Source organism: Pagrus pagrus (genome assembly GCF_965226575.1).
Source record: "Pagrus pagrus genome assembly, chromosome: 3".
Taxonomy (NCBI): Eukaryota; Metazoa; Chordata; class Actinopteri; order Spariformes; family Sparidae; genus Pagrus; species Pagrus pagrus.
The window spans coordinates 31,079,959-31,092,834 of record NC_140187.1 but is presented as its reverse complement, the minus strand read 5'-3'; the positions used below and the strand labels follow the sequence as shown (position 1 = coordinate 31,092,834).

General features: G+C 41.6%; 1 protein-coding gene across 4 annotated transcripts in view; it reads right to left on the bottom strand.

The window, feature by feature from the left end:
- epha8 (eph receptor A8) overlaps positions 1 to 3,684 on the bottom strand; it is a 133,045-nt gene extending 129,361 nt beyond the window's left edge. For 3 of the 4 annotated variants that reach the window (XM_084347906.1, XM_084347908.1, XM_084347909.1), the window contains exon 1: positions 3,054 to 3,683. In XM_084347906.1, coding sequence (XP_084204032.1) covers positions 3,054 to 3,141 — 88 coding nt within the window. In that variant the 5' untranslated portion in view covers positions 3,142 to 3,683. Of the gene's footprint in view, positions 1 to 3,053 lie in introns of all 4 variants that reach the window. The other variant, XM_084347907.1, reaches the window with a different exon arrangement.
- Between the last annotated feature and the right edge of the window lie 9,192 nt (positions 3,685 to 12,876).

The following is a 12,876-nucleotide window of genomic DNA, read 5'->3' as shown; positions in this document are numbered from 1 at the left end:
AATAAATAGAAGACAGGGTTTGAAGGACACTTGAGTTATGATGTGGATACATAAATGAGTAATGGTGGTGGAGTGTCTTGTCAGTAAATTTGTATCTACACAAGATGAATCTGACTGCGAACATGAACAATGAACAAAAACAAAATGGCTGGCCATGGCTTCTCGAGGATCAAATATACGCACATAACTCAGCTGCGGCATCTGTCTTTTGTGAGTGCTCCTGAGTGTTATGTCTGTAGCAGTGTGTGTGTGTGTGTGTGTGTGTGTGTGTGTGTGTGTGTGAAGTGGAGCTCTGCATGCTTGTGTGAGCAGTTACCTGTTCTTCCACCAATTTAATTTCCAGCTCTTCATTCATTCCAAAGGTTATCTTTCCCATGTACATGTAATATTTGTAATTGCCCCCGAGTCGGACTGCAGCCAAACCAAAGCCAAGAAGAGAAATTAAATTTTCAGCACTATCATTTTTAAACGCAAATCAGATATCATTTAGACATCAACTATTTGCTTGGGCTTAATTACAAATTTGCCTCTAATCACATCCAAAGTAGAATGAAAGTTACTATTTAGCAGAATGTTGAAAAATTGATTTGTTTTTCTTCTGTTTATTTAGATTAATTAGTGTGCAGGATAACAGCAAAATCTCATTTTGAGAAACATTACATTCACAAGTCTCTGGTGCCTTTTTTTTTTCATGGAGTGAGAGCGTGCCTCTAGGATGAACCAGTGTGAGCAGAAATCGGTTGATTCGTTCACGTTGATTAAAATGTTAACTTTAACTAAATAGGACCAGCTATATTCTGAAGTCTTCAGACTGCACAGTTTTCATTTGACAGAACAAATGAAAGAGTTTGGACGAGATGCGGGAAATCTTTCACAGTCTTTGCTCACGACTTTCCAACACACTGTTTAAAGCCTGCAGATGTGTAGTTCAAGCCCTCGATCTGAAAGAACTCCTCTCAGATCCATTGTATTCGTTCCCTTTTCACATAAGTTTCACATTATTTAACTTTCATTAGTAACATAGTAAGAGCATTTGCAGTGGAGTTGCTTTTAGTGTCACATGATAGTTTAATTATCGCTTTAGGGGGATTTAAAATGACTAGGTTAAAAAATCGTAGGGGCTTAACAGGCGCATGACATATAACCGCAGAGTCCCCGGTTTGATTCCAGCTGAGGAACTTAGTTGCATTCACATCCCTGTTTCTCTCCCCATGTTTCCTGTATATCCTGTCTCTCTAAATGCCATAAAAATACACTCTGGATTGGTAACACTTTATAATAAGCATTATCAATACATGGTAGAATTATAGGTAATTAAACTTTAGTTAATAGTTATTTAACTGTTAACAAACAACGCAATGTTTTATAAACCTTTATAAAGTTGCAACTGATGTTTCTAATACTTTGTAGATATTTGATAAATACTGCCGTTCATCTATAAACATTATTTAGATGGCCATTATAAAGTCTGAACTGATGTTTATGAAACTTTCTAAGTTTCCCTCCTACAGTTCAGCTCCGCGAAAACACATTCAGACGTGCAGACGAATGAAGGACAGTAAGACCGAAGAAGAAAAATGTGACTTTTCGTACGGAACTCTTGTTGTTAGATTAACTCTGACACCTGGACACAGACTCTTCAGATATGCTCGGTATCCCAATTGTTAAACTCGGTCAGCGTACATTACGGGACAAAAATGAATTGTGTATTATTCCACTTTATTTACCTAATCAGACTGAATCGCTGATCGGCAAAGGGCGGCAATCATCACAGGAGAGGTCGAATACATTTGAATATCAAAGACACAAGAGGGGGAACGAGGAGGACACTTGACATGGAAGTCAATAAGGTAAAATAACGGTCTAAACAGGAGCAGCGGGGAGGACAAGAAAATAATACCCGACATGCAAGTAACACAGGATGTTAATGGCGGGTTGTAACAGAGGCGAAGCACATGACAACATCTCATCTGGATGGACCGGCCGTCTGTCTGTCTGCATGGCGTCCTCATCTACTGCTCCGTCTGACCTCCCATCCCGACTTTACACAGCTTAATACAGTGGCTGCCCTCACTTCTCCACTCCTGAGGTGATCCCACCTGAACCAAAGAACTGATCTCTCACTTTTTTTCCCCTCCACTATCTCGTCCTCTTCTTCTTCTGCTGCCGCTTTTTCCCTGCAGTGGTAAGCTGAATGTTGCCGGCGGGGGCGGCGAAGGCCCTAACAGTGGAATCACTGCTGTCACTTAGCCTCCTGAGACCAGACCTATGTCAAGGACCCTGTCACACACATACATACACAGATTCAGACACACGCACACACAGAGAAAGGCACCAGGAGACTTTGTGGTGTGTGTGTGGATTAGTCGAACAAGTGACAACAACAGCTTTCCGTCTCATGGTAGAAACATGAAGGACAGGAGGATGGAAGTAAACAAACCCAGGCTGGGCTTAAGGGAGCAAAGTGTGCTGCGTGTGACAAGAACGCGCACACACACACACACACACACACACACACACACACACACACACACACACACACACACACACATACACATCGTTTAAGAAGCTCAAAAGGAAATTCAAGTGTGATTCATCAAGATGTTCGCCGCAGATCACGCATAGGATGGAAACAATGTACACACACTCTCACACACACTTTCACGTCACTGCCTAACCCCACAGCACACACATGCGCTGTTACTGCCGATGACACGCAAGCCGGGCAAATATGAGCAATGTCAGAACGAGTTCACACACACACACACACACACACACACACACGGACATCTCCAGGATTACCTTCAGTTGTTGTGCAGAGCAAACTTTGATGTCATGCCCCAGGTTATAACACACACGCACAAAGTCTAAGTGTGTGTATACATTTGTTGAGACATGTGTGTGTGTCATCTGTGGGTCTCATTGGGTCCTTGTCAGTGTGTTTTCCAGGGGCTCCACATGTACGAAGTTAATCCCTGCTGTCAGAGAATATGCGTTGTTTAACTCTGTCTATTGAAATAAGCACACACACACACACACACTCACACTCTTACCTTCATTGCTGTTAGTTCCTGCGGTGCCCACAGCCTGTAGTGATATAGTCCATAGCAGCATCGCAGCCAGCCCCGGATCTGAAGCCATGGTGTTCTCCCTCACACCCCGCCAGTCTCCCTCTGCCTCTCTCTCCCTCTCTCCTCTCTTACTCCCTCGCCCTCACTCTCCCTCTCTGCCACTCGCTGCCTCTCTCTCCTCTCCTCTCCTCCTTCTTCTTCTGTGTCCCAGGGTTGAAGCGAGAGCCGGCGCTGAGGAGAGTGTGTGTGTGAGGAGTGTGTGTGAGTGTGAGGGCTGCGAGCTCATTGGGTTGGAGTTGGAGGCTGCCTCTGTGGCTCGCTTCAGTCTGCCGGCTCCCTCGCACACACACATACATACATACATACACTTTCGGCAGGCAGCCGGAGGGGGGGAGGGACAAGCGCGTCTGTCAAAGTCTCAGCAGCCAATTAGAGCGTGGGATCGGCTGGCGCCGCACACTAAATGCTCTCCCCGTTGCCACACCCTCCCGTCCTACCTGCCTGGCCAACTCTCACTTTCTGTTTATCTCTCTGGGTCATGAGCTGGCACACCGCATCCCCCTCCCTCTGTTATTTACCCTCATTTGTCATTGGCTCGCTTCCCCAACACACTCTCACCTACCCAGTGGCAAATATCTGACTGATGGGATGAACTGAAAACAGCAGCATGTCTGCAAGGCTCAAGGACAATGATCGGTTATCGATCTCCTGTATTGTATTCATAAAGCTATTATCTATGTCCAGGTCCAGCAGAGTGTGTCCTCACATGTGTGTGTGTGTGTGTGTGTGTGTGTGTGTGTGTGTGTGTGTGTGTGTGTGTGTGTGTGAGAGAGAGTACGTGTCTGTTGTTCAAGCACTATGATCATGTATTGATTGTTTGGGGGACTTTGCCAATGTGCCAGATCACAGCACCTGTCCTGATCAATTGCTTTTTTTTCAGTCTGGTCATGCTGCAACAACACACACACACACACACACACACACACACACACACACACTGCTGCAAAGTGACCTAAGCTGAGTTGAAGTGAAATCATTAGATGCCACAACAGTTTATAAAGCTGATTTGTGGTCAATGTGAACCTTAAACTGATGTCAAACTAATAAAACTGTAAACTGTTGACAGAACAGTGTCAGCCGGGGTCCATCTGGCAGCTCTTCTGTTCTCCTGATGAACCTCAGTCGAAGGTGAGATTGTTTTCTCAGCCGCTGTTTCCAAGGTCAACAGTGAACTTTAAGCTCGACAATAAGTCTTTACAGTTATAGTGTTATTTAGTATAAATAATAGTGTATTTGCACTTTGTATTACTACAACTACTGCTACTACTACTACTCCACGATTGCTACTAACGAATCATTAAAATATTAATAATAGTATTTATTACAATATTATTTTATATTATGTATTTGTTTATATGACTCCATGAGCAACTAGTACTATTTCTAATTATTTGTGATAATAATAATATTAATAATAATATTTTTTATTACCAATACGGCTTTTGTTTTGTAATATTTTTAATTATACTACTACTAATGATAATAGTGTTATTTGTATTTTGTTGGTACAACTACGACTTCCACTACCTGCTATTGATACAAATGCTTCTACTACTACTAAAAATAATAATAATATTATTAATAATAATAATAATGCATCTTTTATTAATGCCAATAATACTAAGTGTACTAATACTACTGAGAGGGGTGATTTGTACTTTTGTGGTAAAATCTATTTGTACTAATATTATTTTATTATTAATATTATTATTATTATTATTATTATTATCACTTTTGTTGTAAGGTAAAAAGTAATAAAATGCTACTGAGAGGCTAGTTATAACACCAATGCCAAACGCATTTTATGTACAGAGTTTACTGCTGCCACTACCTACAAAATTATTAAAACAATAACAACATGAAACTATTATTATTAATATTATTATTATTATCATTATTATAATATGAATTTAATGTTAGTATATAAAGGATTTAAAACAGCACTTAGAATTGTACAAAGCGTTAAATATTTTTTTATTATACATTGTGCTATCAGTGTTACTGGATATACTCTTCCTTATGAAGAATCATAGTTTGTTTACCAACACACCCCTGTGCTCGGCAGCCAGCCTCTCTCACAGTTGTAGCTGCGGTCTAATGTGTACAGGGTGAGTGTGTCACTGCCCTGCTCAGAGGTCTGCCAGCACTGGTGTCGTGCTGAATTTCCAAACTCAACTGTATGGCCTGTAAGCCCCGGGACATGGCAGCACAACACTGTCACCGCTCGGCTGCCATCGAGACAGGGCTGCTGCTCCTGCTGAAGCATCGTTGTCGGGTTCGCTTGATTTGTCTCGCACGCACACACAACAAGGAGAAAAAGGACTTCTACTCATCCTACACAATATTTAGGCTATAAGAAAGGAAAATCCCTGAATATTGAATGTGAGCGTACATGCAGCTGGCCTGCTAAGTGAAGGAGATGGTGGGTTAGTTGAGTGTCCAGGCCAAACTGAGGCAGCACTGCGCCTGCCAAACCCCCTCCTCCACCCCCCCTCAGGCCTGGAGACACAGGGGTTTCTGTGTGGGTTTATAATGCTCCCTCCACAGCATGTATAGGGGAGCCTTGTGCCTACGTGCAGTGTCTCGATAAAGCCTAGAGAAAGCAACACACACACATAGACACACCAAAGTGAGTGTTACGCATCATTCTCAGACATATTCTCTGTAGCTGTTTTGTCCCTGATCTGCAGTGTGTGTTCATGTGTGAGGCTCCGTTGCTTTACCACTAGGCTGCACTGTCAGTCTGCCTGTCTAATAGGCTGCTCGCCTGTGAGGACAACAACACTGTCATCTTCACCCCGACGCTCCGATCTTTCAAGTGCAGAGGAGAAAACGCTCTCTGAACCCTTAAACACAACACAAAGTATCGCTGATTTCTGTCAATGGCTCTGATGTAAACGCACTAGCAGAGGGATTTGCAGGAGAAAAGGATGCTTTGAAAGGAGCCGCCTGACAAAAAGAGCTCAAACTGAAAAATTAATCTATAGACATGCTTATAACTAGCATAATGTGAAGAATATTAGAAAAACAACAATTTATGTAAGGATGACATTCCATTAAGATGTACAGCCTGGAGCTACTCGCCATCAAATATCGACACAAAAATGTTTGTTCTGTGTTTTTACACCCAAACATGATCTACTGTATTGCACGGAACCGGAAAATAGATCTGTATCCCCAGAAAACTCACACTGGCTGCTGTCTCAGTCACCTTTCAGATGTCTGGTAATTGATTTTCTATGCAGAGACACATCAGCGAGACATCTCAGTTTAGGCTGCTGTGTAAAGTCTCCTCTCATTTCTGGCTACAGGAGGTGGTCGAAAGATTTCCACGTGCACAATATAACGTCCAAGAGCGTGTGAATAATAGCAGTCTGAGACAAGGGTATTATAAGAATAATAATGTGACTCAGAATATGAACATGAATATAAATGTGAGCGCAAAGAAGAGTAATACTAACATTGTAGGGTCATTTTGTCCTTTAGCCATAATTGAAGCAGTGTGAGGGAGAGAAACGTGTGATAGATGTGTTATTATATACACAAGCTCAACCTACACACACTCACACACACATGGGGGCAAGCTCATTAAAATGGCTCCCCATAGCTCTCTGCTCTCACAGTGAGTCTTCGGGAAGTCTTGTTGTTGTACACTCATACAGTATATGCATCCGCCATAATGAGAAAATTTACTAACGACTTTATCGAAGCGGGAAGAAAGTGGGGAGTCCCCTGCATGTGTGTGTGCGAGTGTGTGTGTGTGTTTAAGCCCACCTCGTGATAAGAATCTGAATCTGAATAAGTCCACCTGGGTTTACCTCAGGGGTCTGTGGGCAGCAGTTGGCATTAAAACCTTAAGATGTGTGTCTGCATACGTTTCTGTATGTGTGTGTGTGTGTGTGTGTGTGTGTGTGAGCGAGCAGATGGTGGGGGTCAGTGCGTGCCTACTGTTGTGGGGCTCGTTGGTGTGTGTTGGCTAAATATAGCGCAGTAGTGACAGAGCTGCTCAGAGCACAGTCACTGACTCTGTCGCCACTCGCACTTTAATTCTTTGATCAGTTCAGCTCCGTTCATTTCACCTCAATGCCATCGAGTCACTTCAAAGCAAAGCAGCTGAATTCATCTCAGGTAAATTAATTTTGACTGTAAACTAACTATCTGCACAATGACATACAAAGATGTCATTTCATCTGACAATTGTTATCATCGCCGATTAAAATAAAAAACAGCTGTCTCTCAGAAAAGTATTTTCCTTTCACTTTCTTTATAAATGTTGCACATAAATACACACCAAGCAGTGACAGGGCCTTTATTTTCCTCAGCTGCAAAGGGAACAAGCTTTTATTCTAAAAAGGCTTATATTAGAGACAATCCTAAAATGTTCCCCATGTTCTGGGTTTATTTTTGTCAGTTGTCTGTTCTCTGGTTTACTCCTCTGAGTTTTTTTTGTTAACGTAATCTCAATACTTCCTCCATGTTTACCTGTTTATTTTTTTTCTTTATGTGAGCAGACTCCATTTCTACACTAACATTAGCTGCTATTGCTCTCTGTTAGCGGAGGCACTGAGATGAGGCACTCGAGAGCATTCATAAAATCACATCCTTTGGACTATCGTGAGGAAATCCACAGTCCACAGCATCAAACAGCATTCACAGACTTGTATAGGCAACAGAGAGAGACAGAATCTGCTCCTCTGAGTTCTCTTTTTAACAGAAATACTGTTTTCACTCACTAATTAATTCCAGATGTTGCTGTTTTATTAATTTGATGTTAGCATCAGTTGGAACGCAAAACTTAGGCACAGTTGATTCAACAAATTCAACTTTTACCATGACCAGGATCATTCCCTAACCTCACCATGAGTTTATTAATGTAACCATGAGGGAGAAGGGCTCCTAACCTTAATGAAATAGTCATTTTAACCTAAAACATAAACTATAGATGTGATCCCCCTCCTCCTTGACCTCCACTGGCTTCCTGTTGCGGCCCACATCCGATTCAAGATGATGGTGCTGGCCTTCAAGGCGGTCAACTGAACTGGACCCATCTACCTCCAAACACTGGTCAGACCACACGCCCCAGCGCGAGCACTTCGCTCTACTACATCACTAGCACTTAAACCATAGCACTTAAGGTATCCTTGATAAATAGCAGCTACCATGCTCAGATGAGGGCTTGAAAATTGTTTCTATTTTTTATTTTCTACTTCGACGGTGATGTGTTGTGGTTTCTTTCTTGTGACAAATGTACTTATTGTACGTCGCTTTGGACAAAAGCGTCTGCTAAATGCCCTAAATGTAAATGTAAATGTATAGCATGAATCACTGTAATGTCCGGCGAACAACAATGGTCGCTTCCAGATAGAAAACTGCTGTTGATTTGCATTGTGGAGATATGTGAAATTGGCAATCTTGTTGTTTTTTGTTTTTTTTTATGTTTTTAGCCGTAACTGTAATGTTAAAAGATATATAAATAAAATCACAGTGATCTTTCCTCGCTGGCATTTCTACTGTGCTTATTTCATATATTGCGTTGCTTTGCTAGTGTCTTTTGAAAATGTTGTCATATGAAAGCATCAAACATGCATTTTTAGATTAATTAGACTTTGAAATAACACCATGAAAGATGACAATTCATTGACAGATTTGTACGTAAGCTAGTGCGTGATACAGAGGTATTCTACCTGGAAGTTATTATGAACTAACATTGTGATTGGTTCTAATCATTTTAACCCAATGATTTTGATGAAATGAAAGTTTCCATGAACCTAACCAAATCTTAACCACAGCATTGCCAGGTCATAAAACTGGTCCTGTCCTGTCAGTGGAGGTGTCAGATCAGAAAGCACTTGTTGTTCTAAGGGGCAGTTAGAAACAATGTTTTTGGTTGTTTAATTTGCAGGACTTGTTAGATGTTTCACATCAAGAGCCTTTTGTCACTCAAAGGACATGACCCCCCCCCCCATCCTCGTAGGCCTTTAATATGAAATGTCAGTAGGACATTATTTTAATACCAACAATATTTGGGTAATCATTAGGGATGTAATGATATCCTGAATTTTGCGATATGGTGATAAAAAAACGCCACGGTACCATCGTGGGACTGTGATGATATCTTCTGATCTATCACGCGGTTATTTAGCTCGTAGAGTTCATTGATATAACGAGGGAAATAGGTATGAATGCATTCTACTACTGCATCTCTCCTTGTCATCGTATTGTTCTGTTTGAACAGTAGAAGGCAAAATCATACTGCTCTAGAATACAAAAGACGCACCCTACTCTGCCTCTGATTGGTTGGCTTAGTTGGTTTCATACTCAATGCTTGACTCAAACTGTTAGCTCGCACAGAAGCTCTGATAATATCTGTTTTCAGCTGTGTATGTTTGCTGTAGTAGCACTCTGACCTCTTCACACCGACACGTTGACCTCACTCCACAACACTCATTCTCTGGAGCCATTTTTCGCTGCAAGAGTGTCTCTAGGCTTGGTGGAGGAAGCAGGCCTGTTGTCTGCAGCGTGGGGACCATCCGGGCTGCATTGCCCCGCGACCAGTCCTGTCTTCTTCACCTACGAGCCCAAAGACACAGCCAGACATTAGTTTGTTTACCGGTGGGGAAACTACGGCTCACAATCCCCTGTATCAGCTCTTCTTATAACCGTGAGAAAAGCACAACGTGTACCAATTAATGCTAGACAACTACTGAACATTTTTTAATATTGTGATAAATATCGTACCGTGGACTTTATATTGTGATGATATTGTACCGTGAGTTCTTGGTATCGTTACATCCCACATCAGAGTTGCGATGGATTCACTCTTCTACTTTGCCGTTTTTCATTTTGTGAAACTATAGTTGAAACTCTTTTAAATCCTCCCCTGGCTCAACAGCCATAATCCCTGCCTTTTCTGGTAGTCTTTTAATGTGAAAGGTCTGCAGGAAGGGTTGAACTTCATTGATGTAACTTAACAGTAAGCAAAAGAATGGCAAAGCAGTGATTTGAATTAGTTGATGAGTGAAAACAGTATTTCTCTTAAAAAGACAAACACAGAGAATGAAATGAAATTACTATTGTGGAAGTGCTTCACAGTTATTTAGTTAGACTGAACTAAAGGAGGCAAACCTTATTTCAGCACAAGACTTTGTAAGTCTAGTTGAGATGGATTCTCCGTCTACTACAGTACATCCCTGCACGAAGGTAGATACTCGGTGTTTGCAATCACAAAGTCAGCAAGCCGAATCCGCTAAGATTTTCATCTAATCTTCCTCTCATCTGGATGGTTTGTTTGATCAGACTCTGCACCAGTGAGACTCTACTACCCCAGCATCCACTCCAATGTCCTGACACATTCAGCTTCTTTAAGATACTCTTTTCCACCCCTCCTCCTCTCCCCTCTCTGGCTACAGCAACAGACAAACACTGAGAATCTGAAACTATTCAGATTTCCTGCGAAGGCCTTTTTTACATCTCCTCATATGTTTTGCTTGTCATCCCCCAATTCTCTGCTCGCCCTCCAACACGGAGGTCAGTGAACTCTTATCAGGGTGCTGCAGCTTACACAGCTCAGGGTCAGAGGTGCTGCACTTTACAGGTAGCCTCACAGAGACGAGCTTTGTGACTAAGCTCGAGTCATGACAGGTTGCAAAGTATGAGGGTAAAATATACACTGACTGAAAGGACTGCATTCAAAAATAGCTCTATCAGATCGCAGGTGCTGGATGATAGTAATTATTAAACATTTTTAGAGACAGAGTATTTGATGTTGCCAAAATCCAGGGTAAGCATTCTAAAGCAATGTCAAGGGATGAAGACAAAAGTATGACAACACTTTACAGCACCTGTCATCAGTCTGCTGATGTAAGTACAGTCACTGTGCTTATGAAGTGGGCCCCTCCTGTCATATGTTTGAAGCCCCTGACATCTCCAGACTCAGCTGTGACACATAATTTAATGACACAACTCTTTTCACAGACGTGCTGCAATCCATTGTTTGCAATATAGCAAACTGCACCTAATTAACAAAGACCGATGATGACATCCTGGGGCCCCTCGACACCTGGAAGGACCCCCTGGCCACACGTGCCCATGTACACACATATGCAAATGCACATATGTCGTGCTGTCTCCTACAGAACGTGCGCACACACGTTATCATCTCCAAGACAGTTTGCTGTGTCAATACATATTTATTCAACTGCAAATGTTGATAAATATGGACGACACAACATAACATCTGAAAATGCTGTCATGAATATTGGACATATGGACCATGCACTGACCATACGCATCAACAGCACATGTGTTAACACAGCCGCCTACACTGCAGACATTTGCGGTAACAAGACAAAACAAACTGATTCTATGTACAGCGTGTCTGTGTCGTGTCTTTAAATGTGTTTACCAGACTTATTTCCAAATTTACCATGGAGTCAAATGTTGTTGTTTTTTTATTTCCCATTTTTTCTTCCATTTTGCTCCTGTCACAGAGCATAATGAAGAGGAGGCATACAACTTTTATAAGTTTTTCTATGGTTTAAACCTTTAAAGCCTTGACTGTACTTCAGGATAGACGTAGACAGCTGCTGACTTGCACATAGACTTGTTTCTGTTACTATCAGGGGTGTGCATACGCAGACTCCTTCTGCAAATACACACCAGAAAACATGATGGAGCAAGGAGAGTATGGAGCTAGAACAGTGATAGTGAATTATGGCATTGAAAATAAAATCTGTCACTCATTACAGAACCTAAACTGATAACAGACCCATTGGCACACAATTGTACTTCAAATGTTTTATTAAATATTTGGCACAGAAAAAGTTACCCCGAATGATGAACACACACATTAAAAGGTATTTAATTATATTTTGATATTTTTGGAGGGATTTTGAGGCGACAATCTCCTGATCTTTTTTCAGTACAGGAGTTTTTTAACAATGACAGTATATTTCAGTGTCACTGGTTTTCAGTTTCAACTTTCTGTCACCGTCTTGGCAAGGACAGGAAGGATGGGCAAAAAAGTATGATTTGCATGCTCGCATACTAATTAGGAAACGTAACTCATTAAACTCACCTGAGGTCCACTCTGACCCTAGCATACAGCAATGGCCTTGAGGAGTTCACCTGAAACTCCCAAACAGCAAGTATGTTGAGTCTGTTTCTCTCACACATTAGCTTGCATTAGATAATGTCAATTAAAAAATAATTTTAGTCCAGCCCCCAGAACAACAGCAGAGAAAAACAGACTTAACATACCTGTGGTTTGGAGGTTTGAGTGTGCTAGGCGTGTGCTCATGTCAGAACTGTTCAGGCTACGTAACTGCAAATCTCCGTCAGAGGGGTTTTCTCATTAGTATGCGGATATGCTAATATCACACTCTCCTTGCCCGCCCCTGAAACCCCTCCTCTCCACGCCAAAACAGTGACAGAACGTTCAAACTGAAAGTCAGTGACACTGAAAAAAATACTGATATTGTAATAAATCATGATACTGAAAAGAGACAGATGTGAAGATCAGAAGATTGTAAATAAAAAATGTTTTTAAAAAAAATACAAATGTTTCAATGCCAATGTTTCCTTTGTCAGCACCAGCTTTGTTGTCAATGACAAATATTATTTTCAATGCCAAAATTCACTATCACTGTTCTGGCTCGATTGAAGAGAAGCTACTTTGTTTTCTTTGGCTGAACACCATGAAAAAGTTAAAAAGGACAACAGTGTGTGTGTGTCTGTGATCACGGAT